The sequence below is a fragment of the Daphnia magna genome, linkage group LG4 (genome assembly GCF_020631705.1).
Source record: "Daphnia magna isolate NIES linkage group LG4, ASM2063170v1.1, whole genome shotgun sequence".
In the NCBI taxonomy this organism is placed as follows: domain Eukaryota; kingdom Metazoa; phylum Arthropoda; class Branchiopoda; order Diplostraca; family Daphniidae; genus Daphnia; species Daphnia magna.
Genome location: NC_059185.1, coordinates 1,683,375 through 1,710,474, shown reverse-complemented (window position 1 = coordinate 1,710,474; position 27,100 = coordinate 1,683,375). Strand labels below are relative to the sequence as shown.

Here is a 27,100-nt window from a genome sequence, read left to right as displayed (position 1 = left end):
ATAGCCCACAGTGACACCCTTTAACAAGGCAAGATAGGGAAAGAGTCCCGTCCTTAACAATAGAGTAGTCCATGGCTCGGCCCCGCGCTAATCGGTGAGTTTTTTTGTCGATCCGGTGCGGGGATAATCTTAATCGGGGAAGAGATTTCGGTGATCGGTGCGGTGATATCGGTGATCGGTGCCTTCCCCGATTATCAATGAATAGTGATCTAAATTGGCAGTTGCCCTACGGCCAACAAGAAAAAAATGTGACCCTAGTCACGTGATTCTCGGTGGCCTATCAGAACTCAAGGTCACTGGTAAGACCAAAGTCATAGAGGTCCCCTCTATGACTCTGGTAAGACTAACCCCCGATGGCTGTAGCGGTGCTATCGGTGCAGCACCGATTATAGCACCGTTCCACACCGAAAAAAAGAAATCCCCGCACCGAACTTCCCCGATATATTTTTATCGGTGAAGCTTAGCGGTGTCCCCGATTAGAATGTGATCGGGGCCGAGCCCTATCTGGTAAAATTAAACTCTAGTTCTAATCTGGCAACGTCTAAGAATCACTGTCAGTTAGTGACGTTGACGTGTCCTATGTTTCTGCTTGTTTACATCTCTGGGGAAATCTTGACAACTACGGAATTTTAAAATTAGAGACCCTAATCATTTATTTTAATAAATGTCATGTAGATGATACTAAAAAAATGTTTGAACAGTTATTGAAATTTTTATTTCTAATTATGGGGTTCCAGTTTTTCATAAACCCGCTTGTCGATGCCGTTCCGCTAAGCAATTCTGCGCTTTATAAAGATTCAGGTGCCGATTAACAACACCAGATTTTACAATATCGCAAAATGAAGAAACTAATTTGTTTAAATCTCATTTTTATTTTTAAGACCCTATCGTCCAAATGAATATTGCTGACTTTAAATCAACCATTATGGCCACAAGCAATGCCTGGCTCATAGAATTTTATAGTAGCTGGTGTGGACACTGTATAGATTTTGCCCCAGCCTTTATTCAGCTAGCCAATGATGTAAAAGGTATTAAAGATTTAATTTTCTTGTCTTAAATTTTTTGTATTGACTGTTTTATTTCCATCAATCAAGGCTGGGGGAAAGTGATTAAGGTAGGGGCAGTGGACTGTGCCAAGGATGAAAATATTCCTTTGTGTAGAGACTTTGAAATTATGGGGTATCCCACTCTAAAATTTTTCCCTGCATTTACCGATGCTACTCAATTGGGTATAGCAAGAACAGGTGGTAAAAAAGTAGAAGCTATTCGATTCAGCATGATTGACTTTATTGAACAACAATTTATGGAGAAAAAAGCACCTCCTCATTGGCCCCTACTAGGCCCACTCCAGTAAGTATTGATACATAAAAAATTAACTTAAGTAAACAGTAACACCATGCAACAACTCTTTGCCCAGACCTAATATAATCTATCTAATATTAAATCGCTTTGTCGCATCTGGACTAAAAATACGATCTTTTCCTGTTTTAAAAAGCAGAGAGAAAAAGAAGAATCCAGCTTTGAAGAATTTTGTTTTAGTTCCGAAGTAAAATGGGGACAAAAAAGGGACAAGAGTTTGCATGTAGTTCATCAAAAAAAAGCTTTGAAAGTATGGATTACGGCGATTCTTTTTCGTTTCTTTTTCTTTATCTTTAAATGGTGACCAAAAAACTGTAAAGCTGATGTTTGCTAAATCATAATGTATCAAGGACAGATAGGAGGTCTCCAAACAAATTATATATCGCTTTAATATTATTATTATTATTTTTTTTTTTTTTTCACGTATAGAAACGAAACGCTCGATGATTTGTGGAGTCACTACAACAACAATGAAATTATTCTTGTCTTTGAAGCGGTGAACAATAGCAGTTACTGGTCAAGAGAAGCAATCATGGATGCTCATCAGTATGCTCCATATTATCCGCCCATTCGCCGAGTGAATATGACTCGTCAAGACTTGATCACCAAGTACAACGTCCAAAGCCTACCAGCTTTTGTGTTTCTGGAACGTTCGGGTAAATCTGAAGTCTACCAGATCCAGCCCGACCGAGAATATATGAAGAAGATTATGCGAAAATTTTTTGATTCTGAGAATGAAGGAGCCTTTGTTATTCCGAAGTCAACACTTACCACTCGGAAACCGCATGTCGTACATGAAGATGTAAAAGCTGCCAAAGATCAAGTTTACATGGCTGATTTAGAAGGGGCGCTGCTTTACGCATTTGGACACGAAGTCAGTATTCATAAGCTTATTGCTGGCAAAGAGCTTACTGCACTTAAAAAGCTTATCGACGTACTTGATCGGTACTTTCCTGGTCGTGCTGGAATGAAAGAAACCATTCACACTCTTGGACGAAACCTGGACAACTATAAGAAACAAATACGCGGAGAAGAATTTGCCGAACTATGGCACAACGCTCTTAACGGTAGAGAAACACATCAAGAATGGGTCGGATGTCGAGGAAGTCGGCCGAACTTTCGAGGATATCCATGTGGTTTATGGACCACTTTTCATACTCTGACTGTCAGCTATGCGTTGAAGCATCCGGGTAATACTGAATTTGACCCAACTCTTGTACTGCAAGCGATGAAAGGTTTCATCAAATACTTCTTTGGCTGTGCCCATTGTTCTAATCATTTCATCGACATGGCTGAGGACGAACTAAATCCAATTGAATCAGTAAAATCACCGAGGCAAGCTGTCCTTTGGTTGTGGGCGGCCCATAACAAGGTAAATTTGATTTCAAATGTAACTAATTAATATTAGAATAATGTTTTATTCGACTATTTTTTAATTCGTGTGATACGAAATTTCGGTATCCTGAATTCGTGTGAGTAGGTTAACCGAAGAATCGCCAGCGATGCTAGTGAAGACCCTAAAGCACCCAAAATTCAATTTCCTGCGTCCCATAACTGCCCCGAATGTCGAGTAGACGGTGTTGAGAGGGAAGAGGCTGTCTATGACTACCTGGTCAAGCTCTATAGTTCCGAAAACATCAGTTCTACTGGGCTACTTGTACAAATAAATCCCGCAAGGTCGGGTAGCTCTAGGATCCAGTCTATCCCTTTGGGCTCCCTAACATTCACCAGTTACGACATAAGCCTTTGCGCCGCCATTTATCTGGTCTCTTCGCTTATTTTAATGCTTGTCCTCTGTCGTATACTGGTCAAAAGACGTCGCTTCGTTCGTAAACAGGTTTACGATGTCTGCGGCAAGCTCATGTGAGTAATCTTCGTAAAAGTTTTATATCCTGACCCATAAAAGCGATTGTCAATTTTATTGATAGTGGTAATCAATACAATGTGTGCCCCGTGATGAAGTATATGATAGCAAAATCAAACTATTTCCTGTTTGTTACTGCATTGAACCTCCGTATTGGACAATTTTGTGTAATTCCATTTTTGGGCTTCCTTAAGTGCTGTGTGTACTTTTCTTCAACATCATAAATTTTATCATAAGATCACCTTTGACAGTGCATAAATGCATACAGCCAATGATAAATAATGTATTGTTACGGCATAAAACTTCTGTAATTGGATTAGGGAAAAAATACATATTCGAATTTTTTCTTTTTTCCTAAAACTACCTGCCTCGGTCTTTTTTTCTCTTCTACCAATCATCATAGATGCGTGTGGCTTACATTAATACTACAACCCAAAAACATTTACTAGAAAGTTGCGTACAGTATCTTCAACTTCAGCATCACTCGCCAGTGCTTACTGTCACGCCAATAGTTATTCACGTACTAGAATACAATTTGGCAATTTCTCCCTGGCTATTTTCCCCACAGTCAAAGTTCCTCGTAGCTTTGACAAAAACGGCAAAAACTGCTACTGTTAACTGTCTAACCGGCTAATTGCAATTGGTAACTAACTGCTAATCTGCTGCTAATTGGTTAATTGCTATTTTCTAAATATTTGTTAAGGGCAAAAGAACAAAAATTGTGAACGCACCTCCAGACGTTGTCTGCTGACTGCTATATTTGCCACGTTTGCTGGGAAACCAACAGCTGTATCTGTCGTTCACTTCATGACGTTCCGTAATCTCGTTCCCAACTGTTCGCTTCTGTTAGTTGTTTGTAGTCCAATAATAGGAATGCTACCTGTTGATACAGAAATACATCTGCTACATTTTCTGGAATATTAGATGTGTCTGATATAACGGGTTTGTGTTACAGCAGTAACTTTTCAGCAGTTGTTTTAGTGTTTGTTTACACCACACTCTTTCACGCAATGTAATTTTCTTCTGACTGTCACCATTCTTTCATGTTGCTTTAGCTTCGCTTTTGTTGAAGTGTTTTGTCAACATTTTCAAATCATTATTTATCACAGTATAGTAATGTACCTGAGAATTGTGATTTCAAATCTCATAATATCCGTCATGGGTTCTGTATGTGTATGTATTTCATAACTGTATTTTTTTTGGTTATGTTAAAGCTGTAACTGGAATTCATTATATCTTAGGTTGACCATTTGAAGGCTTAGTCAGCATGAATTCACCCCCTAATGTTCAGTCTGAAACTTCAAACAATCTTAGAAAAAGAATTAAAGGTAGTAAAATGGGTCCTCAGACAGAAGAAGAGAATTGTGAAGTCATTGAGATGACAGAGCCAATGCTGGTGCCTGAGAGCAATAAAGATGATGATTGGGGAAATAGTGAAGAAGGTGAATGTGAAGTTATGCTGAAGACATCATTTCCAAATTCTGTCAACAATTATAGTGGGGAAGAGAATGTGGAAGGATTCTGGCTCCTTGCATTCCAAATATTTTTCCCGTTCCTTATTGCTGGCCTAGGAATGGTTGGAGCTGGAATTGTTCTTGACATTGTTCAGGTAAATTTCATATTGTTAAAAATTTTCTGTTAATAAAATTTTTTTAATGCTTTATGAAATTTGGTTTATCATCTTTAGCACTGGAATGTATTTCAAATGGTCACTGAGCTCTTCATTTTGGTACCTGCTTTGCTAGGACTCAAAGGAAATCTTGAAATGACCTTAGCTTCAAGACTATCAACTCAAGCAAATCTCGGACTAATGGATTCACCAGATCAGCGTTGGAGTCTAATTAAAAGCAATTTAGCTCTCATCCAAGTATGTGTCGGATTTTTAAGTTCCTATACACATCTCGGAAAGGAAAAAAAAACGGTTACGTTTTTCGTTTTCCCTCAACAGTGTCAGGCAATCGTCGTGGGTTTTCTGGCCTCGATAGCTGCAGTAATAATGGGTTGGATTCCCGAGGGTAGCTTTGACATATATCACGCACTGTTAATAAGCGCAAGTGCTGTGTTAACAGCTTCTTTTGCAAGTTTTGTTCTTGGTGAGTGTATTTATGCACATCATTTTTTTAAAATTTAAGCTTAAAAAATTATGCTCTTCCAATTCTTTTAGGCATCATTATGGTGGTTGTGATAATTATTTCTCATCGGTTCAACATTAATCCTGACAGTAGGAAGTACATTTTTTTTATCTAGACGTTTATTAAGTTTTATAACTTTACGTCTATACAGATGTGGCGACTCCTATTGCGGCTTCTTTGGGTGACTTGACCACTTTAGGACTTTTGGCAACAATTTCTACCTTGCTTTTCAATGCAATCAGTGAGTTTATGATATAATTTTTGAATCCGACTTTGACAATTGTTCAAAACTTGTTCTTTTTTCAGCAAATGTAGAGGCTGGGCTTTGGTGGATTTCTCCCTGTATTCTTTGTGCCTTTATCGCATTGCTTCCATGGTTAGTATGCGTTTCCTCGTCCAACACGTTGACCAAAGAAGTTTTGTACTCTGGATGGTCTCCTGTTCTAGCAGCTATGGCAATCAGCAGGTTAATAAGAAGAAACGTACAAGGGCTTGCTTAACCAGTCTAATTCCATGTTTGTTTGTTTTTATAGCATGGGGGGTGTAATATTAGACTGCACGGTTAAGGCTTACAAAGGGATTGCCGTCTTCCAGCCGGTTATTAATGGTGTCGGTGGCAATCTGGTCGCTGTTCAAGCCAGCAAGTTATCAACTTGGCTACATCAGCGTGGACGAATTGAGGAGGCGTCCATCAATAGCATGGCCGATAGCAACAAAATCTTCTTCTGTGTTAGTCCTATATCTACGTTCTGTACGGGTGGCCCTCACGCTAAAACAGCTCGAGTTCTTATTTTACTGGTAAGTAAAAATTCAATAATAATTATTTATCAACATAAACCACGAAGTACCGTCACTTATGTAATATAGGTACTTCCTGGGCACATCATCTTCACCCTTGCGATATATTATCTACAAGCAGGGCATACTAGCCTTACTCCGGTGTTTTTCGTGATATACATGTTTTCCGCTTTTCTTCAAGTAAGTATGCAATAATTTTAGGGTGATCTTCTTTCATCGCTGTACTTGATTGGAATTTTTTTTTCTCTATTTCTTTCCTATCTTTACAAACATGTATGTATTAATTTTTTATATGTATATTAATTAGGTGCTATTATTGCTATACATCGGCCATGTAATGGTGATGTGGATGTGGAGCCGTTCGATCGATCCAGATAATTCTGCGATACCTTATTTAACTGCATTAGGAGATCTTCTAGGTACAGCCTTTCTAGCATTGGCGTTTCATATCCTCTACTTGATTGGGGATAAAGATAGCGATGTTGGCGACTAGTTACGCACAAAATTATTGAATGTATTAATATTGCTCTACACTGACCCCGAGAAATTATGTATTATATCTTGAAAAAAAAATTATGCACACTTACTATTCGATTTCTGTGCTGCCCTTTATTCTGTTGGATTCTTTACGTTAGTCTATGAAACAAGATTGTATTTGTGGTTAAACATTGAGAATAGACAAATACGGGATCACGGTACAGAGAGTGAAGAATTCCTCACTTGATTTAATCTACTAAAGTTAAACTTGTTTTGCTTTTTTGGGTAGTGTTCCAAAAGCAGGAATAGCCATTTTTGTACCGGTAGCCACCGACGTCAGATTAGCACTTTGGCTCAGTGGAATTGTTTGATCCCACTTAGATTTCCTTTTTTTTTCTTCATCAGTCCCCCCACTGGTATTCGATTTTTTAGGAGCTGTTCCTGAAACGAATTCTACTTTGGTCCGCTCTCGTCGTTCTTTTTCTCTTTTTTCCATTTCTTCTCTTTGGACTTTGGATAGATTCTCATAAAATGATTCTTCTCCCCACTGATAAGGATCATACAGAGCCTAAAGAAAAAATACACATGTTAGTTGAGTTTGCCACTTGGGTAACAATTTGTATTGTGGACTAACAGGAGGGTAATTGGTTCCTATTTCTTCTATTTCCAAGTGGTCTATCAGCTTTTCATAGATGCTTGGGTTTCGAAAGTGCTTTCTTTGTTGAATTTGAAAATTCAAAGATGACACATTTTTCTGCACCATGCTCTCATATTGTCTGGTAATTTTTTCCTGTAGATCAGGTGGACATTTTCCAGTTGGCTCTGGAGGAAGCAATTCTTCACCAGGTAACAGTTTGATTGGTTCAGCACTAGGGCTGACAGGTCTGCTGGATCGCACAACAGGAAATTCTACTCTGCTATTACTATCTTCTTCCCCATCATCTTCATCTGACATAGCCTCATCATTATTGTATGACACCAGACGTGCAGCAACTCTTCGAATTTCAGCAGCTACATTAATAAATTGATGATTCATGACTATTTTAAAATAAGTATACCATTACTACTTACCACTTATGCTACTCCCAGACTGTGGTGTATTGGTACCAGATTTGTTGCTCTCTGGAGTAGCAATTGATGTTGCAGTATTGGTTGTGATAGGCTCTTTTCCCATTTCCATGTCACCATCTGAGGTGAGAGATGATGATCTCCTTTTCCTATCCGAACGTTCATCGTCTTCTCCTTCCGAGTCGGTGTATGTAGCCGTCAATGATTGCAGGACTGAGACTGCTGATTTTGACATTGCACTACCAAAAAAAAAGACGAAGTTAAGACGTGGAAATAAGAATACCTCTAGCATTTTTTTTACCTGATAGAACTCCAAGGAGACAAATTAAAAACGACAGGGACAAAATGTTTACCAAATACTTCATAAATCGTTAGTGTCGACACGAAAACGTTGTTTGTTGTTGTTCAACAACGTTGCCATAATTCTATATATGTAATAAGTTTCCACCATGGCAGAGCAGAGTCAGAGCAGAGTAATAGAATACCTGCAGAGTAATAGTATTCTATTACTCTGGTCAGAGTAATAGAATACTATATTATTATTCTATAGAGAATATATTACTATTACTCTGACCATGGTTTCCACTATGAAATAATTTCAAATCGATATATAACTAAATGTCTAGTGTCTACATTTAGACATCTAAGCTAAATATTAAAAACAAGCAGAAAGGCGTAGTTTTTCATTTTTATTTTAGTTTGCAATAATTACAAGTCAGGGGTGACCAGGGCTCGGCCCCGCGGTGATCCCTGGTTATGTTAACTAACTAAGTACGAGCTTTTTTGGCAATCGGGTAGGTAATTTTGATTTTCGGTGCGGATCTGACAGATCGCAGATCGTCCATTTTCTTACCCGTGGGTAAACAGATTAAAACCGGTTCCAAACAAAAAAAAGGACCCAGATCCTAGAACCAGTTCCTGGGCCCGGTTCTACGACCCGGTTCTAAGAAAAGTTCCCAACCCCGGTTCTAAAAACCGGTTACACCGGGTTTTTACCCGTTTACCCGGATATTTTACCCGACTTCTTTTAAGTCGCCATCTTAAAAGAAGTCTTCTATATTATCTTAATTTATAATTTTAAAAAATACGCGAAAAGTATTAAACTCAAATATTAAATGTTTCCTAACTTTACAAAGGTGTAAAAGTGCTTAATTCATTACTGTTAGTAGTTAATTTCATAAGTAGTTTTTAAGCCGCCATCTTAAAAAATGGCGGCAGATCTAACCGATCACACTGAAGAACCGCACCGGAACCGATCTGTTTCTGGAGGATCCGAACCGATCTCAATAGATAGATCATTTTTCGGGTAGATCAGATCGGTTTACCCGATCTCGGCCAATCGGGGCCGACGGCCGAGCCCTAGGAGTGACAATTGAAATATTGTTTAACTTCACTTTTCCAACGTCGTTACTACGATTACTTTATATGAATCATTATACGTAATATTATTGCACAATAGACATTACGAAATTTTTTTCAGCCAGCGACAATACCTTCCATAAATGTATCGCGAGGAACCGACCTGACCTCACTCTTTCGCGATCAGTCGGCTGGAGCAGTTGACGGCAACAACGCTAAAGCTAATTCTCCCATCCCGTTAACGTTTCGTCGCTGGTGCAGTAACTTGCTTGTATCTTGTTTCGCCATTCCCGAAACTTACTAATTTTCAGCCACATATTCCTGTTGCCCAAAGGCAGAAGAAACTTCGCATGTCCTTCCAAAATTTGAAAACTTTTGGTGAGCATTTAAATTGTGGCAACTGGCCTTATGGATTACTTGTGTTGGAATTCGCTTCCATAGCAATTGTAACCTAACAATATGGCTGACGCGTCTGCTAACTCTTGACATGTTGAGAAATAACTAACAAGTTTCCATTAACCATCGATTGTAGATCCCTTCGCTGACGCCGATAAGGGTCCGGGAGAGGCAGTACAGGATGGTCTAGTTCACATTCGTATTCAGCAGCGTAATGGTCGTAAAACTTTAACCACTATTCAAGGACTGTCTGCCGAATACGATTTGAAAAAAATTGTTCGCCATTGCAAGAAGGTATGTGAATTACTCTAATCAATTCATAAGAGAGTGGTTTTGTAATTTTTTCTTTTAGGAATTTGCTTGTAACGGCACTGTTGTAGAACACCCCGAGTATGGTGAGGTTCTTCAGCTTCAAGGAGATCAACGTGAAAATATCTGTCAGTGGTTGACAAAGACCGGTTTGGCTAAACCAGAACAGCTAAAAGTTCATGGTTTTTGAACATCTTGCAAGAGACACCCTACATTTATTTATCATGTCACGTGCAAACTACCCTACCATGGCAGTTTTCAAAATGAGGAGAAAAGAGCAATTGATGCTTGTGAAAAATCCAATTTCTCAGATACATTTTGTCCTATTTTAATTTCTGGATAAATATTTGTGTGGCCAAGATGTTTGTCAATAAAAGCAAAAATCTTTTCTTTTTTTTTTTTTATATTCTTATTGTTATATTTGGATCTTACTGTTTTCAGTTTTGCAGTGGTCATGATTGGGAAGGTTGTAAAAGATAGTAGTATAATACTATAATAGGCATAAGATTGACAGCCAATGACAAACAAGTATGTAAAAAGCAAACCCATAAAAACTAACAGCAATTGCTAAACCACTAGGGTGGATGTGAGAAGATGTTTAGACACAGAAATAACTGAACTGAATGGAAATGAACACACCTGTCAACAACAACCAGATTTGCTGCTCTATGGAATTGTATGGTGAGTAAGTTCTCTGAACTTCCTGGTGATTAGATGAAACAATTTCTTTATACTTTTGAGCTTGAGAAATATTTTGGCTTTCTCTTGGCATACATCTTTGGAAATTAGCAGTTGAAGGAACAAGACTACCTAATAATTCACAGGCCGTTCTTTTACAGTTTCACAAGAAATCTTTTACCCAGCTCTTGAATGGTCCATTCTGTTATGCCTTCTTCAGCAAAATCTTGTTCTCTCTGAATGAGACTAGACAGAAGCTTATGGATCAATTGTTGGCAAATTGCTCTTTCAGAGGCATTAAGAAAATGCACAATAAGGTTAAATCTCTTAATTTTTGTCAGAGCTTCCATAAGCTTGATCACAGCTACTACATCTGTTATGGGATTGTTAAAGCACGAGAGAGCCTCAAATATTTCTCCCAGCAGAGCTGTTGGCATGTCAATCGTAAATATGTTATTCAAACCTGTAGGACCTATTTTATACAAAATTAGAAGTCTGGACTTTGTGTCTGATTGCTGCCAGGAATTCAAAAATTGAGCAGAAATTGGCAGTTGATTAAGGCCAAAGTTATTTGCTGGGATCAACATTGATTTCCTGGCATCATTCGAGTCTGGTTCATGACTTTTCTTTGTCAGTGCTATATTGTTCCATATTCTGCCCTTTTGGGATTTGCCAGACGAAGGTGAACTGCTTGCAATTGGTTTTAGATGAGCTCCATACACAATGTTTCTGGATGTTTCAAGAGAATAAGAACTTTAAGCTGATGGACTATTAATGTGCCACTTAGCTGTAAATTCAGTAAAAGTTTACCTGAATTCATCATATGAAACTCTTTGAGAGATGGCTTTCAGTTTTGCGTCATTTTCCACTTGACTTCTTGCATCACTTTCAAGGGCAGAAATAAGATCTTTCTCCAGTTGAGCAAAACTAACAGGAATTGAATCTGAATCCATGATTTGCCGATCGTTGTATGTTTCGTCGTGTTTTCTCTACGTAAGTAAGCAGAGGTAATTATTCACTTAATACCAGTATTTTTGTTTTAAACGATCTATTTCGTAATCTGGATACGCTTATTGATGAAACAACCTAGTCACTGGACTAGCGTTTGCCCTTTCACTTATGACCTACTTTGTGAGTATATACATATATCCAACACACCAAATTAGTATTGTTCTTCTCAAACTTGTTCAACTCTTTTTTTTTTGTAATTTCGGGAATTGATTTCCTGATAACCAATGCTAGCCATAAATTAAGCCTAAATAAGATCTTTAGGATGTTTTGTTCTTTTGCAAAGGAATTCAAAATAACCACATTGGAAAATAGGCCTATATAGGTATATGGGTCTGTGTATTTCAGCGGGTTTATATTTAATGTTAGGTTTAGAGGCAACAGTTCTACCAAACCACGCATCTACTAATAGTTCGCCGGGACTCTACGAGCAATAATACATTTGCAGGAACTTCACGAAAATAACATCAATAGCTTTTGTCGCCCTTTTTTTTTAAATCAGATTTATAATACATTTATCCAGGATTAGATGTAGATGAGCTGATTTCCGACGTATGACTGGGGAAAGAAAGTATAGCATTGTTGGAATGACGAGAGTCACCCGTAATGTATAAATGATTGTAATATTGATCCGGGAAATGAAATAAAGAGTAAAGTGAAACTGCTGGAATCAACGCGACTGCCAGATTATTATACCGATAATAATGATCGCCACAACAGCCGCTATAATAGCTATGAAACATTTTCTTCGTCGTATTTTTGTCTAAAAAAAAGAAACAGACAATATTTTGTAATATTCTTTCTTTAAAACAGCGCTTAAGATGGATTACTTGGTATGAAGCAGCAGTGGACAATTGGTTGGTGCCTTCTTCTACGCGCATTTGGGCAGTCTCAACGTTAGCTTCGATGCTATCAATCATTTCACCTTGCTCGTGAACCATGGTAGCTAGTTCTTTGAAGATGGTATTGACATCAACTATGTCAGACTGTTTCAAAAACGGTAACAATAAAAATAATACAACTAATCGTTTAAATTCTGAATTATACCTCCAGCTGGCGAATAGCTCTTTCACGTTCAACTAGTGCTTGAACATCAACGTCCTCCTCTTGCATTTGCATCTGGCGCTGCTGTGACGACTGAAAAGGTTGTGATTTGGTCTCATCAAGGTCAACTAAGGCCTCCTTTGAACTATCAGGAGGGCTGAGAACCGAAGCAGTACGAACTCGTTTGACCTGATCAAATGTATCATGCAATAAGTAATGAAACTAATTCTTTTCATTTGTTTTCTTTGAATGTACCTCATCCTTTTCACGTTGAGCAGCTTCACGCTGCAGGCTCTGAAAGCTGTTTAGGGCAGCTGTAAAGTCATTTAGAAGCCTTTCTCGTTGAAGTTTCAATACTCTCTAGTGGTAAAAATTATACATTTGTTTTACTTATATACATTGAATAATATGCAATATATAAATGCCTGCTCTGTTGATTGTAAGGAAATAGCACCTAAATCCTTCAATGACTTGCTAGTGTCTTTGGCCAACTGTCCAGTATAATGTTGAATTTGGTGCCTAGATAAAAACCTATAAGTAATTGTGTTTATTACTAAAAAATTTTTTTTGCTCACAATTGGTTTCTGAGTTGTTGGTTGTCAGCTGGGGTTCCCAGTTGGACAACTATTCGCTGCATCGATGATGCTGAAGAGATTTAAGAAATGGAAACAAAAACTGTTAAGCAAGCCTTCCTGCTTTACATGTCAAGCATTGTTAGGTAGTGTTTACCATTTTGAGAAATTTTCTGAATGTGTGTTCCAATTTGTTGCGATAGTTTCGAAAAATCGCCCTCATGGCCGGCTTGGTAGGACGACGTGCCGAAATTACTGTTGGCCATCTTTACACACACAGCGAGAACACTTTTTAGAAGAATCACAAGTATAAACAATATCCGCGATCGGTTTGCTCGCCAAATACGGTAATCAATCAAATATACGGTAATGAAGAAGGTAGATGACTAATATAATCTGTTTGCAAATCACTTTGACAGATCAGCTGTTCTGGTTCTCATTTCATCCGTGCTACTCAGTATAGATGGCGTGTAACCTCCTTTTAGTTAAATTAGTTATTTTGTTCTGTATCCACAATGAAGTAGTTTGCATGGTTCGCATGAAGCTGGTATAAGTCGGGTGTCTTTGACAAAATGTAACCAAAAAATTAACTCCATAGAGGAAACCACTTCCCATGTTTTACTCTAGTTGATATAGATTGTTTTCGGCAACTTTCTGTCTTCGCTAAGTACAATGTTTTGTTTTATCATGGCGTTTCGCTTTATCACAGAATTGGTTCTTCTTTGCTGAAACAGTCATATGTATTTAGTATTGGCCTGCGGAAAAATTGACCAATATGAAATCGGTGCTAGACTGCTAGTCTAAACAACTAGCATTAACCCTCCCAGCTGGAGTTTGATTTTCAAAGTGGGATACATGTTACACGACAGCTTTAACTGCCATGACGAATAGTGCGTTCTTCTGCTTCTATTTTGGACAGGTAGGTAATTTTTTTTTAAATGTTTATCCGTTCAACAATTTACTATACTTGCGTTTGCCTTGTACAGAGCTTCTCAAATAACTACGCAAAATTCTTGTATTTTTCGGTAGGTCTTATCGCCATCTGTGATATGTAATGAGAAATGAGTCACGTCGAAAAAATTCCAAAGAGAACCATCAACCGAGCTCTTATGACGACGTGGATTATTGCCTTACTTGGGAGAAAACTGCTTAAAGCAATCGTTGCATGAGTAATTCATCACGATGTCTCAATCACGACTCGACTAAAGCTGAGACTCGTTATCACTGGAATTTTCTTGAAACGGAAAAAATGGACCGCAGAGTAGAGAGAAATAATCGCATGAATTTAAGATTTTTTTTTTTTTTTCGTGTCCATCTTTAAACGGCTGCTGAGTTGCTGGACACGCACAAACGCTCAAAAAAGAGTTTGTATTCACGTTCCATTCGATTGCGCTACAGGAATTGATTCACACGCACGGCAGACAGGTACTCCGACACAAACATTACGTACAACAATATGTTATAATAAACAAGTTGGAAGACTGGGAAGAAATCCCAGGAATTTATCCGAGTTCTGCCCATTTTGAATGGTGACAAATTCGTGGTTTGAAGGGTAATCAGAGATTGTTTCTATGTAAGCTACGCAGAGCCGTGCATGTTTTCTGACCAAATTGCTCCAGAGTGTGTTCATTTTTTCGAAAGGATCCACAGTCGTCTGCCTATTATTGATTTCGGTGAAACCTCCATCGTAGAAGAATGAGCCCCACCTTTTGTAAGAGGCCAGTCCATCGATTGGTGGACCCTTTTGCGGATGGCTTTCTGCCGCTAGTTCCTCCACCATTGCCACAACATCCAAGCGACTAACATCAGCGGCCAGGACGTCCTGTATGAGATGGTCGCCAAAGAAGAGGAATTTCGGATGATCTACACCACAGCACCAAGACATGGAAGATTTCAATTGAGTCCAGTTGCCTCGCAGGTAAATCGTCTTTGAATTGGCTGGTAATACTTCGTCCAGTTGCATTTCTTCGTCTTCAACACCTGATGAATTCGTGTAATTCCATCGCTGGAACGGTCTTTCTCCGCTGAAGAATCCAGGTTTCTTGCTAGCGCAAACGATGTAATCGAAATAATTACGCCAGTCAGTTCCTAGGCAATAACTGGCTACCCACTGGACATACTCCGGATCAGAACCACTGATGAGAAAAGTGACCTTTTCTTTCTTCAACTCTGTCAGCCATTTTTTGAGTCGTTCTCCGCACGGCTGCAAATACAATTCCGGATGGCGTTTGATTTTAGGGTAATAACCTCCAATGTTCAACTTCAAATTATCCCTTCCATAAAATAATTAGAATTGAAGTTAATTTAACATTATTAAAAACAGAATACCTGCTAAACATTTCCACCAGCCCACAGAGGACGTCGCGCCAGAAGGTGTACTTTTCTAGAGGTTTATTACCATTTGTGTAGTCGAGCAGGTCTACGATGCGGGCACACATGAGGGCCGCTGGTAGATCGAAGTAATCTTTGAATGGCCGATATTTTCGATGAAGTGGTCCTTCAGTAGCTTCGATAGGATCAGCTGCCATTTGCCTAAGAAATTCATTGGAACGGAGCGGACCATACTGGCTAGTTATTTCGGCGGTTGTCATTGGCTTTGTCCCATGACTCGCTCGTAGGACTTGGCCCTTGGCTGACAACTTGACAAAGTTGCCCAATTCAACATCCATGACGAGACCTTTGTGCAAGAAGTCAACATCTTCCGCCAGAGGTCTCCGAAGACGAACGTCGTATCCTTTTTGCTCGATCAAATACTTTGCCAAAGCTTGATATTCCTGCAATGAATCAATTATCAAATGAACACGAGAAATTCACGGCCATTGCATACCATTTCGAAAACTGCTCCGAGTCTGTAACGACATAAGGTATGGTCCTATAAAACAGTTGAATCAATCTCTAGTTTGCAAAAATTTGAATTTGAATTATTGTTTGTACCATGTCAAAACCGACGCAGTCGTAGTGACGCAATCGGAAAATCGATCGGCCTACAGTCGCCATCTTTTTTTTTTGCTGTACGCGTGGGATGTTGAATTGTTGATGTCAACCTGCTGCTGCTCTGATCCACTTGTTTATGTGCACTGACTTTCTTCGTCTCCGTTCTTATGTTCATGTATGATGTTGATGAACAAGACGCAGATGTGCCAAAATATTTGGTTGTGATGTTAGCTTTTTTTTGTTTTGTTTGTTTGTTTGCTTTGTTTTCGTTAGTGAATCAGCATTGGCTTATCTCCTGGAACCACTCCAATCAACAAGATGACGGGACGCTATCAGCTGATGGTCGGCACCAACGAGTTTTGTTTAAAGAGAAAAAAAAAAAAACGAAAAAGTATAGTAAATCTTGTGTTTAGAGTTTCATTTTTCATTTCGGGGTTTTTCGAAAGGAATGTTGAATTTGGTTTTGGCTCATTGTATGTATTTGTGATTCCCACGGGCTTGGCTCTGATGCGGCGGTGGTGGGTTGGAGATGATCGTGACCCATGTCGTGATATACACAACAAAAGGCCAGCCTTGTTGTTGTTGAGAAAGAGAGAAAGCGTGAACTGTATGGCCTTCTTGTCAGACACAAGTCGAATAAGGGATTCTTTCACGATCTCTAACTCTGTGGTGTAGTAACAAGTAAAGTATAACGGGAGGCTCTGCCTGTTTTCTGATGTGTGATGCGAAAGAATGTCGTTTTTCTTTTTTAAGGAAAAGAAAAAAAGTTGTTGGGAAAAATGGCGAAGGCGGAGCGTGCCGAAAGCGTCAACCAATCGGGAAACAGTTACAAAAGTAGACAAGGAAAAAAGTGGGAGTCACGTGTTGACATTCCAACCGCGTGATGGCGTTCAAGTATACTCATCAGAAAAGGTAAAACGTAGCAGACGGCGCTACTGAGCCGTAAGAAATTGAAAATGGAGAAAGAAAAGAAAAAAAAAGAGTTATTAAAGAGGTAACAAAAAGAAGTGGGCGTTGATCGATCATCTTTATCTTCGGCCTTTAAAAAAGAAAAACCCTTCAGCTGAGTTAGTAAAGATTCCTTTTTAAGTGAACCACACCACGGCATTCATGCCGACTGTGGAATGCGTCCATAGTATATTTTGTGTACTGTGTGAATGCGTGAGTCTCGTGTGCTGTTCTGTTAGTGCCTTGAGAATCAGAGAGGGCAGTAACGTCGACTCAACTATTTCGTGACACAAACACACAATCAGCTGTTTAATTTTTGTTGTTTTTTTTTTTCCCTATCTATCCCCCCCCCCCAAGAGAAGCAAAAAGACCCCGGGAGCGTGTGTACAGTGGGAGTGGTCACAAGTGTGTGTGAAAATGCACCAAGAGGGGAGAGAAGGCGGTACCAAATGAGAAAAAATTCCTGGCCGGTTCTTAGCCTCTCTGTCTTTTAGCCGGGCGACTCTCCTGTGCTGCTGTCTGCTCCCAGCTGACAAAAAAAAAAAAAAAAGAAAAAAACTAAGTCAAAAGGGCTCTCTCTGTGGAATTCCTGAGCTGAGTGTAGTACACTACACCACACACAGTTGACTTTCTCATTCGTGTGCAGATTGTCGAGTTAGTCGGAGAGATTACACTCTAAGTCTGTCTATACAACAGCTTCTCGTGATCATTTGTGTGTGCTCTGTGTGTGCTTTCATTGATTTTGTTGTTGTTGTTGTTGTAACTGTGAGGAAAAAGAATCGATTGAGACCCCCTGTTTGCGCGCGCGTCGTGAGTACCCCCGAAATTTTTAGACGCCCCATACAACAGTCGACGACGTTATGGAGACGCCGTTGGATGTGCTATCAAGAGCGGCGACGCTTATTCACGACCAACTTCATAGATCATCTAAACAGAAAGGTAAACATTTTAATTAATACTAAACGGTTGTCTTCGAATCCAATCGATGTATTTCGTTGTTATTCTTTCTCCCGATGGGAGTCGACGCAATCGCTTAATTTTTCAATCGAGTTTGATGATTGGAATGCAGTCGAACCAGGTACTACCCTCCCAACGAAAAAGAAAAGATCTCTTTTTCACTCTGTGGAGAGAAGTTCTTCTTTCTTTCTTTCTTTTTTTTTTTGTTCCGCGCTCACGGCGGAACAAAATGTCAGGAATGTCAATGTTATTGGGATTGGTGGTGCGCGTTCCGTGCCCTTCAGCCATAAAGAAAGTCATTTTTTTTTCGTTTTTCAACACACCACACACACTTCAACACCGAGTGTGTAGTACTAAGGAATGCGATGGCGTTATACTATCAAACAACGTTTCAAATCACAAATTTTGTGATACATAACAAGATTTTCCCCTGTTCTTTTTTTCTGTTTTTTCCTCAGTGCCCCCTTTTTTTTATTTTATATGTCGACTGCATCCGTCTGGATCGTAAGGCTGTAGGGGGTAGTGGCCCAGCTGCTGGTTACTTACGAAAATATCGACCGGCCCAGTTTTTATGCTCCCCTTTTTGTTTCCACTGTCCCCTTCGGTTTTCCCCCTCTACGTATCCTATAGCCTTCATCACAGCAGAGCCCCCCACTGCCGTCCTTGTGTACTTGCCCATCTGCCCGCCTATCCATATGTTGACGACTATTTAGAGACTATTAAAAAGTCCCACGCTGGCTATACGCATGCGCACTACCATAGAATACGGGATATCTTTTCCTTTACACCAATTGTGAACGGAAAAAGCTGTTGAGAGAGAAACAGCCGGCCGGATGAGGCATCCATGCCGCACTTTTATAACAGCATTCTCCCCCCCTCTCTAACAAACTACCATTCGCGTGTAAATTTGTTTTTTGTCCTCGTATGGAGCGATCCGGTTTCATCTTACATTTATTTAATGAATCCCAGTTTCCGTTTCCTCCTCTTATTCCCCTCGTTCCTTAGTCTCCTACACCAACGAATGTCCCTTTCAAACGTAGGGGAAGAAAGAAAGTTTAATTGAATTATCTCCAAGGACCTTTGAGGTCACTTGTAAGCAGAACAAGAATGCTGGGCCCCCTAAACAAGTAGCTTTTCTTTTTCTTTTTTTCTTTGTTTCTTTATTTCTTGACGTTGGCACCGTTTGACTTCGTCGCTTTCTAGCGTGAAGCTATAACAGGAGGATTACTATGCACATTCCAGATTTTATGCCACCGCTTGGGAGTAGGCATTACTGCAGTCCCCTTTTCACGCACGATAAAACAGCAATTTTTGTAAGGGGAACACAAAAAGAGAAAACGATTCAAAATAACCGCCTGGGTTTCACAAGTTTCTTTCTCGGCCGCAAGATGGCGAAAATTTACCTATTCTATTCACTGACCACTAGATGGCAGTACTCATTGAAAACAAACCCAAAAAAGAAAAAATACGTTGAAAATGGCTTCCACGTGATTAATGGCGTCGACCCGAGGCTTTGACGGTGGTCGATTACTCACCGAGACGGGGGAACGGAAAGCGTGTGAGAAAGAAAGGAAGTCTTTTGTGACGAATAAGATGAATAAGGTATAACACAGTAGTATACGTAGTCGAACAAGCAGTAGAATACAGGCAGACATTTTGTTATCCCCCCTCGTCTTTCTGATGACGTCAAGCTAACAGATAAAAGAAGAAGAATCCTTCGAAAGGTTTAGGGGAACTCACCGACACTGATATTAGGTCTAGATATTTTTCAAAATTAAGTGAAAAAGACGAATGGTAGACCTCAAGCCACACACTGATATGAGACACATTTCAAAAGAAATCAATTACTTTTTTTTTTTCTTTTCCAAAAAGGAAATGCCTTTTCTTTGTGGACGATTTCGTGATGTGGTTTCTCGTGGAAACGTTTCGCTTTAAACAGAAAACGACCACAGAAAAGAAGTCGGCTTACAACAGTTTTTTTAGTTTTGCTACTGTTGTCATTTCCTGCGTCATGAGGTTATTCTCTTTTTTTTTTTCTCGGAAAGCTAATTTCGGATGAGTCAGAAACGAAAGAAAACGTAATTTGGAGAAAAAGAAAGATGGGAAACTGACAAAGAAATTCAACGGCATAATGGTCGTTACGTCGATTCGGCCGGCAGCCACCTGTTGAACCACACAATCACGTGGCCTTCGAATGACTGATGAAAAGCTAACAATTAACGCTAGATTAGTAGTCCTAGCTTGAAACAATCAACTTTGCTCGAAATCATCGAGTTGAATTTCTTTTTTTAATCATTTCCACAGACAGAAAACGGGAAGAACTTGAAAACCTATTTTCGTTCGCATTATTATTATCATCATTTTTTTTTTCTCTACCACCTTCGAAAAAAATGAGTGGAGTAGGGGGAGAGAAGAGGGGAGAGGGAAGAAAAAGAGAAAGAAAGGGGGAGGAGGACAGGTGGCGTACCTGTGGTGTGCCAACCGCGTGGTTTGTGTTTCTTCTCCGAAAGCTTTCATGCAAGCGGTGGCGCTAGTGTCTACGTTTTGGATTCTTCTTTTCTTTTTTTTTTTTCCTTCTGCATTTCGTGCTGCCCCACTATCGAAAACGCAGGCATTCGAGATGCGGCGCCTTGTGAGACGGCCCGCGCCTTTTCCTCTCTTCTCTTACACCTTAACCTCCTCATCGTTCAGTGTAGTGTGTTATTCTCTGTGTTTGTAGTCGTGACGTCGCTTACACGCATTCTACTTGACCCGGAAAACTATACGAGTGGCTTCTGTGCAACTGCCTCCTGTGTGTCTTTTGTTCCTATGTTTTGGTGCACCTGACGCACTTTTTCGAAGCCATTTTCGAATTGGATTTATTTTTCGCTTAACGGTTTATTCATGTGTTGGACAAGTTTATTGTCTGCCTCTTGTGTGACATGACGTGGACTCTCTAAACAAAGCAAATAACAAAGATTGTGTGCAACAACACCAATAGCATTCAATTTTAAACCGTGACGATTTCAATGCGTGACTTTTCGCAGGATTGTTTTCCTCGTTTAAAGTGGCCTCACATTTTCATTTTACAACTCAATTCGAGTCCCATTCATCTCGTTTATTCCTTTTTGGGATCGTAGTGATACATCAGATTCAATTGTGTTGTTTTGCTGGGCGAACGGCGGGCCGATGGCCAGCCACCACGAGCCCAGTCAACAGAGAGTCCCTCCTCCTCATGAACCCCCCAATGCTGCACCAGTCAGACCAAAGCCCTTGTGGCAACCGTGGTCTGACAGTGATGGTAGTCGACTAAATATATTTACCTTCCTAGGTCCCCCCTAGCAAACTGATTATCAGTTATCATTAACTTTTAATTTCATGGATTAGATGATCGTGATTTGACAACGAATCGAGCCGGTGCTGATAATGAAGGGGGTGGTAGCAGCAAAGAGCTGCCGACGCGAACGAAGAAAGAACGACGACGTCATGAACGCCACCACGAATTGCTTTCTACTGCCGCTAGGGCTCGCAAAGAGTAAATATGCCAAAATGATCTAAATATTGCTTTGACATTATCTGTATCCATTTGTTCTTTTTTAAAGGAGAGTTCCAGTCGCGATGGAATCGGCGGATGAAGTGGACAGACCATTGGATATGAGCACCGGACGTCGAGCTTCACCTCCACCTTATCCGGCAGCTGGATCGTCATCTGGCGTCGGAATCCCACCATCTTATCCTTTGAGGTATCCAAGTCCTCCGGATTACGGAAGTGCTTCAGGACCTCGTCCATCGGTCATTACTTGCGCTTCCAGTTTAAGATCCAGTCCGGCTCCCAGCTGCCCAAGTCCGTGCGGCAGTACGAGCTCGTCGGCTTCCCAGTCGAGGACAATAACAGCCAATGGATCATCATCTCCTCCTCCCCGTTCCCGTCCAGCAGCTGACGGAGAGACTAGACTTCCTCCTCAACGCCGCGAAATCATTTCCTCAGGTTTGTACTTTAGTCTCTTGTCCTTTGTTGAAACAAAAGAAGAGGCTCTTTCTTTTTTTCCTTTCTATGGCGATATATGGTAGGGAGGGAGGGAGGGGTGAGGAAAAGCTCGTCTCGGAAGGTGAAACTTTTAATTACCTGGAAGAAGAGATGGGAAGGAGGAGTAGGGCGCGGGCACAGACGGTTTCAAGATATTCTTTTCCCCCCTCTGTCTTTCCTCTAGTTCAGTGGCGCCACTTGGGGAAAAGAAGAGGAGGAGGAAGGTGTGTATGTATTAAAAAAAAAAAAAAAAAAAAAAAGAGGCTATGCCTCGGGCGAGGTCATACAGGTGGACCCATGGGGTGGTTGGTGGGGGGAATCACGAAGACAATGTGTGTTACCTACCCCGCGTGTATGCCCCAGCTGTAGGAAGAAGATAGATGTGCACACCGTCCAATTTTCTTTCCTCCTTTGTGTGAATCCTCTTCGGATCATTGCGCATGGTCGCACATTATTTAGTGTATCCGTAACTTACTATATCGAAGCTAGAGAGCACGGAGTCTTTCAAAGATGAAGAAACAATACAAGTGCAGAAAAGGGAAACAAAAAAGTTTGGCCCTTCCTTTTTTTCCAAACCAATGCTAATTGCTGATTGGGAGGAGTTTTTCCTTAAAAAAAAAAAAAATAAAAAGGTGGAGTGCGGACTTCTTTTTCCCCCTTTTCTCTTAAAAGGGGTCAAAAGTCCCGCGCGGCTGTTTACCATTTCAGCGTTGCAGAGCGAGAAAAGAACACCCCGACATCATCCCCTCAAGGCCGATCGATATATTCTTCCTCTTTTTTTTTTTTTTTTTTACCTTTCGGAAAGTGTTGATGGGGTGGAGGAATAGCATACAGGTAAGGTCTAAGAAATCCTACCCTTTTTCTTACTTAAAAAAAAAAAAAGAGGGAAATGTATTACTATGCCGTACAACAATAGTTGAGATGAAAAAAGCAACCAAAGAGGAAAACTTTGATAAAAACTCGGTCGAAAACGGAATCGAACCGCTGGAAGCAATGAAGGTCGTCTTTTTTTTTCTTCTTCTCCTATTTGGTCTCTCCCCCTTTGTGTGTATGTGGAGAAGGAAGGTTTCATTCATGGGGTGCCTTCTTTTGGCTCCCATCTTCAGGGGGACTGCTCCGTTTAGACGGACCCGTCAGCCAGCTGTGTGTATACGCTTGACTATCGATAATCATCAACACCTTTTTGGAGGGAGAAAGAAATAGATGTAGAGAGACAGAGAGAGATAGAAAAAAAAAGTTGTGTTGTTGTTATTGTTGTTGTCCGAAGGCCACCATTTTTATAGTCCCTTTTTTTTTTCAGTTCGTTGACATTCAGTTCACGACGAAGCATGACTGATATAATAGTTTTTTAAAAACGATATTCATTTCTTTTTAATAGGTATGTGCGATCCGGTGATTGACGAACATTTCCGGCGCTCGCTGGGCGAACGTTACACTCATTTGTTTGCGTCGTCGTCGCCATCGTCTACCTCCAATTCAACAAATACGAATGACTCATCGTCGCGGGATGGAGGAGCGGCCAACAAAATGCCGTCCACTGTCAATGTCACCGGACTCTCTGGTATATTAAGAATTTTATTTATTTATTTTTTCTCCTGTCTCATATGTCGTTTTTTTTTTTTTAAACATAACAAAAAAACAAAAACAATAGTGGATGATCATTTCGCCAAAGCCCTTGGAGAAACTTGGCTCAAATTGCAGAGTGAAACCAAGGAAAAGGAGGCCAGCACCGACTCCCAGCCAGGCTCTCCCTTACCATCATCATCCCAGCGACAAGGACTTCTTCTCACTTGAGGAGCAGTAGAACAAAAAAAAAAAAATAAAAGACTTCTACCAATTTCCACAATCGATGGATCACGAAACATATTTAAACGGTAGAGAGAGAGAGAATTTCAACGTGTGTGGGTGTGTTAATTAGCAAAGAAAAAAAAAGTAAGAATAACTAATTAATCGAAAGCAGTTCCATTTGATTATTTATTAGATTTTTTTGCAGTTTATTTCCTTTTTTTTTTTTTTTTACTAAATTTAAAACTTGATGTGGTAATTTCAATTTACGTTTTTGTGTGTGCGTGAATTTTGTGTGTCTTGCGTGAAAAAAGATTTTCCTTCCATACGGGATCTTTTTCCACCTCTTTCTGTTGGAATTCCTATCAATTATCTTTTTTATGGCTTGTAATTTCGATTTAATTTCGATAGAGACATTTTCCTGGACATCTCGTTACGACATTGTGATGACATTCAGTTCTAGCGAGGAATACAATGTGTGAATAATTTCATATTGTTTAAATCTCTGATTTTATTTTTCTAGTCGTTCGATTCCTCCGACTCCTCCGGATAATCCCAGTCCTTTTGGTAAACGATAAGATTATTTAATTTTCAGTCAAATGTTTTTTGTTTTTACGGCAGCTTTATTGCTTTACCTCGATGGATGCGATATCCTTGTGAAGATCCGCTAATCCCGACACTTGTTCCAAACAATCTGGATTATTAAACACTTCGGATAGGAAGGCGTACCCTTCTTCAGCGTAGCGTTTTATAACGAGAGGTGAACACGCAGTGCAATTATAAAATGCTTCTGTGGCCGGAAGCACTTGCTGATGTCTGTGAAGAAAACCTCGGATCGAATGAGGCACAACACCCAGTGGACTACCACTAATTCCTTTATTGTCCGGTTCCTGTTGGTGCTGCTGGACGGTTGTCATGGCGGCTGTTGAAATCTCAGCGGATGCGTTACCCCTTGCGGGAGAGAGGGAAAAAACAAACACAAACGGATATTATTACTCGAATATCTTTTAAGAGATGCGTGCGAGACAGCACACCAATGAAATATGTCTGGTGTCGATATGCAACGAACCCTTCAGGATGTTGGAGAACGGAGACCATCAACTCGACAGCCAATCCGGAGGCGATAAGAGAAATACCGGGTCGTGTGACGGTACATTGTTGATCAAGAGTCCGATCTTTAGTCGACTGAAACGGATATAAAAAGAATTCCACGTCAAAACGTCATGATAGTGAACACCCTCCTCCTGCAAAACTTACATCGCCAGGGGCGACAACGTCATTGCAGAAATAACAACCCAGCTGGCGACCGACCAGAGCTCCCCGCATGACGCCTTTCGATTTTTCAGATTGAACTTGACCGGGATTCCACGGCTCCCTTTGTCCGTGACGCATAACTAAATACGTGTCGAAGCCCAAGGCAGCGTTGATAACCAGCTATAAAGATAAAGAAAAAGAAAAACAAACAAACAAAGTTTTAGATGAATGAAGTTGACGTCATTTTAAAAACACAAACAAAAGGGAAAATAGGAATTCGATTTTTCTAAAAACCTTTCCGAGATAAGCCGACAACATGGAAGGCAGCCAACGACTTTCTCGCGTGTCAGTCAGCAGGAAAACGACGTCGTGTTCATTGATTGCGTCCGCTAACAGCTGGACGTCCTTCTCAATTTCTTCGGCATCCGTGACGTAATGACCCGGCATTGGAATGCGTAAGTCGATCCCGCGGCTGATCTACTCAAACAATAATAATCAAATATGGCCAATCAAAAGAGAGAGAGAAACAAAAATCTGATAGCCAACCATTCCTGGGAAGATTTCACGCAAACAATTAGCAGCGCTTTCTGCTTTGGGTTGACCTCCGTTTAGGCAATCTTTGAAAGTGTAAAGTGATTGGCGAACTGGATTAGAATAAGAGACTCGACCGTTATCGATAAATGTGATATGTCGGACTCCCCATGCCTGGTGAAAAATTTTCTATAGAGTTTATCTTATGTTGTTTAAGATTTCAAACTTCTTTTTTACCATTAACGTTCTGGCAACGTAACAGCCAAGTGTTCCAGCTCCAAGAAGTAGGCATTTGGTATTTTGGACAATATCCAGATTCAGCTCTGGTAACAAACGCCATTTCATCAACTTCAGATTGAGATCAACTGCTGAGTTGGCCAAGCGTTCGGGGTCCATGGAATTGCTGAGATTCACCATACGCGCTCCAAGTTTACCTCGCTCGTTCTTCTCCCAGCCGAGGCATTTGGGATTGGTTTCATTCTCAGTTGGATAGACGACATCTTTGATTTCTATTAAGAGACTGGAGCCAATTCGGCGTTGGCCGTCACGCACCTCATCTCGCCAGCACAGGACGGAAAGGCCAGCAAGACGTTCTTTGTGGTGATAGGCTATCAAAGCTAGAAGATTCCGTAGTGGCCACCCAGGATTGGTAGGCAGAGAAGACGGATCGCAGAATCCAACCCACGTCGTATCCTTAAGATTGGCCAATTCTTTCAACGGATGGCATTTGAAACCCAAATCAGGATTCTTCTCCACCAGAAAAGCACTCTGGCCACAAGTGGCTTTGTACTGATCATAAGCTTGCTGTAGCTGATGTAACTAAAAGAGATACAAAACAATTCAGCCTGGGTATATTTCAGAGGATGATTTAATACCTCATCTTTTGTTAAAACTTTGTCCAGTTCTTTTGGTTCTTCATCTAAGATGATTTTTGAAGGAAATACCAGGGTAGGAAAGGCAAACCAGTAGTAAAACTGATACTTTTTTAGATCCTACTGATAAAATTTCTGTTGTTGTGTTTCAAACTTATGTAATATTTAGTAGGATACCGCAAATGTTAGCAGAAGAAAACGGGTTAGAAGACTAGGGTTCAATAGTGCTGCTCCACTCAATATATCATTCCAGATTTGTTCACCACATTTATTAATGGCTGCTTGCTTGTTTATATCCTTAAAAGCCTCAAAGGTGTTTGTATTTTGCAGAAGTCCTTGACAGAGAATCCCATTTCTTCCCACCACAGATGCATGGTGGCTATAGAAGAACAGTAAAATTTGATCAGCATCTTGTAACATAAAATAATTATTTTTACTTTTCGAAGGAAGAGTAATCAACGTTTAAACAAGCTGGAAGTCTCGATGACGCGGACTGATTGGTATAGTACCCAGTAATATCCACTGGTTCATCACTCAAAGCGTAAACGTCAATTTTCATCTGAGTTAACTTATGCCAAAAGGAGCTTGATATAACAGAGCTGAATGGCAAAAACTGCAGAATCTTTCCACTTTCTTCCGACGTCATCTTTTTTGGTGTATCTAATCGAAGTTGTCAAAATTAACATCCGGCTTTGTTTACTTGTCAAAAGTCATCGTTCAACGCCATCTAACGGTAAAATATGCCGATT

At 40.2% G+C, this 27,100-nt stretch overlaps 9 protein-coding genes across 15 annotated transcripts; 4 read left to right on the top strand and 5 right to left on the bottom strand.

Moving 5' to 3' along the window:
• Positions 1 to 551: 551 nt before the first annotated feature.
• On the top strand, positions 552 to 3,316 carry LOC116921234 (sulfhydryl oxidase 2). Its single transcript, XM_032927499.2, has 5 exons — positions 552 to 801; positions 882 to 1,028; positions 1,095 to 1,350; positions 1,789 to 2,731; positions 2,840 to 3,316. Exons 1-5 carry the CDS (start codon positions 690 to 692, stop codon positions 3,224 to 3,226), a joined length of 1,845 nt encoding a protein of 614 aa, XP_032783390.2. The 5' UTR covers positions 552 to 689; the 3' UTR covers positions 3,227 to 3,316.
• A 560-nt stretch (positions 3,317 to 3,876) lies between these two features.
• On the top strand, positions 3,877 to 6,851 carry LOC116921235 (solute carrier family 41 member 1). 4 transcript variants are annotated; one of them, XM_045173147.1, is made up of 10 exons: positions 3,877 to 3,895; positions 4,465 to 4,832; positions 4,911 to 5,090; positions 5,172 to 5,316; positions 5,388 to 5,444; positions 5,507 to 5,596; positions 5,662 to 5,821; positions 5,889 to 6,153; positions 6,223 to 6,333; positions 6,461 to 6,851. In XM_045173147.1, the coding sequence occupies exons 2-10, from the start codon at positions 4,491 to 4,493 to the stop codon at positions 6,644 to 6,646; spliced, it is 1,536 nt and encodes a 511-aa protein (XP_045029082.1). In that variant the 5' UTR covers positions 3,877 to 3,895; positions 4,465 to 4,490; the 3' UTR covers positions 6,647 to 6,851. The 4 variants fall into 4 exon arrangements, with proteins under 4 accessions (XP_045029082.1, XP_032783392.1, XP_045029081.1 ...); XM_032927501.2 differs by lacking the exon at positions 3,877 to 3,895 and adding an exon at positions 3,963 to 4,165; XM_045173146.1 differs by lacking the exon at positions 3,877 to 3,895 and adding an exon at positions 3,963 to 4,235.
• LOC116921238 (SAP30-binding protein) lies at positions 6,785 to 8,160 on the bottom strand. The gene is made up of 4 exons (XM_032927504.2): positions 8,000 to 8,160; positions 7,702 to 7,937; positions 7,265 to 7,641; positions 6,785 to 7,198 (listed from the first exon to the last, which is right to left on the bottom strand). The coding sequence occupies exons 2-4, from the start codon at positions 7,931 to 7,933 to the stop codon at positions 6,893 to 6,895; spliced, it is 915 nt and encodes a 304-aa protein (XP_032783395.1). The 5' UTR covers positions 7,934 to 7,937; positions 8,000 to 8,160; the 3' UTR covers positions 6,785 to 6,892.
• A 1,060-nt stretch (positions 8,161 to 9,220) lies between these two features.
• LOC116921242 (eukaryotic translation initiation factor eIF1) lies at positions 9,221 to 10,150 on the top strand. Its single transcript, XM_032927509.2, has 3 exons — positions 9,221 to 9,435; positions 9,590 to 9,747; positions 9,806 to 10,150. Exons 1-3 carry the CDS (start codon positions 9,408 to 9,410, stop codon positions 9,950 to 9,952), a joined length of 333 nt encoding a protein of 110 aa, XP_032783400.2. The 5' UTR covers positions 9,221 to 9,407; the 3' UTR covers positions 9,953 to 10,150.
• On the bottom strand, positions 9,589 to 11,625 carry LOC116921240 (coiled-coil domain-containing protein 103). Its single transcript, XM_032927506.2, has 2 exons — positions 11,251 to 11,625; positions 9,589 to 11,169 (listed from the first exon to the last, which is right to left on the bottom strand). Exons 1-2 carry the CDS (start codon positions 11,391 to 11,393, stop codon positions 10,596 to 10,598), a joined length of 717 nt encoding a protein of 238 aa, XP_032783397.1. The 5' UTR covers positions 11,394 to 11,625; the 3' UTR covers positions 9,589 to 10,595.
• Positions 11,626 to 11,770: 145 nt separating this feature from the next.
• Positions 11,771 to 13,488, bottom strand: LOC116921239 (syntaxin-7). The gene is made up of 7 exons (XM_032927505.2): positions 13,222 to 13,488; positions 13,068 to 13,137; positions 12,918 to 13,011; positions 12,748 to 12,852; positions 12,496 to 12,681; positions 12,279 to 12,434; positions 11,771 to 12,211 (listed from the first exon to the last, which is right to left on the bottom strand). The coding sequence occupies exons 1-7, from the start codon at positions 13,328 to 13,330 to the stop codon at positions 12,119 to 12,121; spliced, it is 813 nt and encodes a 270-aa protein (XP_032783396.2). The 5' UTR covers positions 13,331 to 13,488; the 3' UTR covers positions 11,771 to 12,118.
• A 925-nt stretch (positions 13,489 to 14,413) lies between these two features.
• On the bottom strand, positions 14,414 to 16,142 carry LOC123471555 (5'-nucleotidase domain-containing protein 1-like). 2 transcript variants are annotated; one of them, XM_045173152.1, is made up of 5 exons: positions 15,999 to 16,142; positions 15,892 to 15,936; positions 15,393 to 15,838; positions 15,176 to 15,337; positions 14,414 to 15,109 (listed from the first exon to the last, which is right to left on the bottom strand). In XM_045173152.1, the coding sequence occupies exons 1-5, from the start codon at positions 16,059 to 16,061 to the stop codon at positions 14,524 to 14,526; spliced, it is 1,302 nt and encodes a 433-aa protein (XP_045029087.1). In that variant the 5' UTR covers positions 16,062 to 16,142; the 3' UTR covers positions 14,414 to 14,523. The 2 variants fall into 2 exon arrangements, with proteins under 2 accessions (XP_045029087.1, XP_045029086.1); XM_045173151.1 differs by having other exon boundaries at positions 14,414 to 15,337.
• An 816-nt stretch (positions 16,143 to 16,958) lies between these two features.
• Positions 16,959 to 24,185, top strand: LOC116921237 (transcription cofactor vestigial-like protein 4). 3 transcript variants are annotated; one of them, XM_032927503.2, is made up of 6 exons: positions 20,487 to 21,183; positions 21,270 to 21,417; positions 21,485 to 21,625; positions 21,695 to 21,870; positions 23,288 to 23,470; positions 23,561 to 24,185. In XM_032927503.2, the coding sequence occupies exons 1-6, from the start codon at positions 21,072 to 21,074 to the stop codon at positions 23,701 to 23,703; spliced, it is 903 nt and encodes a 300-aa protein (XP_032783394.2). In that variant the 5' UTR covers positions 20,487 to 21,071; the 3' UTR covers positions 23,704 to 24,185. The 3 variants fall into 3 exon arrangements, with proteins under 3 accessions (XP_045029095.1, XP_032783394.2, XP_045029094.1); XM_045173160.1 differs by lacking the exon at positions 20,487 to 21,183 and adding an exon at positions 16,959 to 17,885 and having other exon boundaries at positions 21,485 to 21,870; XM_045173159.1 differs by having other exon boundaries at positions 20,488 to 21,183; positions 21,485 to 21,870.
• Positions 23,870 to 27,071, bottom strand: LOC116921233 (ubiquitin-like modifier-activating enzyme ATG7). The gene is made up of 10 exons (XM_032927498.2): positions 26,789 to 27,071; positions 26,529 to 26,730; positions 26,355 to 26,471; positions 25,717 to 26,298; positions 25,495 to 25,653; positions 25,243 to 25,425; positions 24,952 to 25,128; positions 24,764 to 24,879; positions 24,330 to 24,645; positions 23,870 to 24,255 (listed from the first exon to the last, which is right to left on the bottom strand). Exons 1-10 carry the CDS (start codon positions 26,995 to 26,997, stop codon positions 24,214 to 24,216), a joined length of 2,103 nt encoding a protein of 700 aa, XP_032783389.1. The 5' UTR covers positions 26,998 to 27,071; the 3' UTR covers positions 23,870 to 24,213.
• Positions 27,072 to 27,100: the final 29 nt, after the last annotated feature.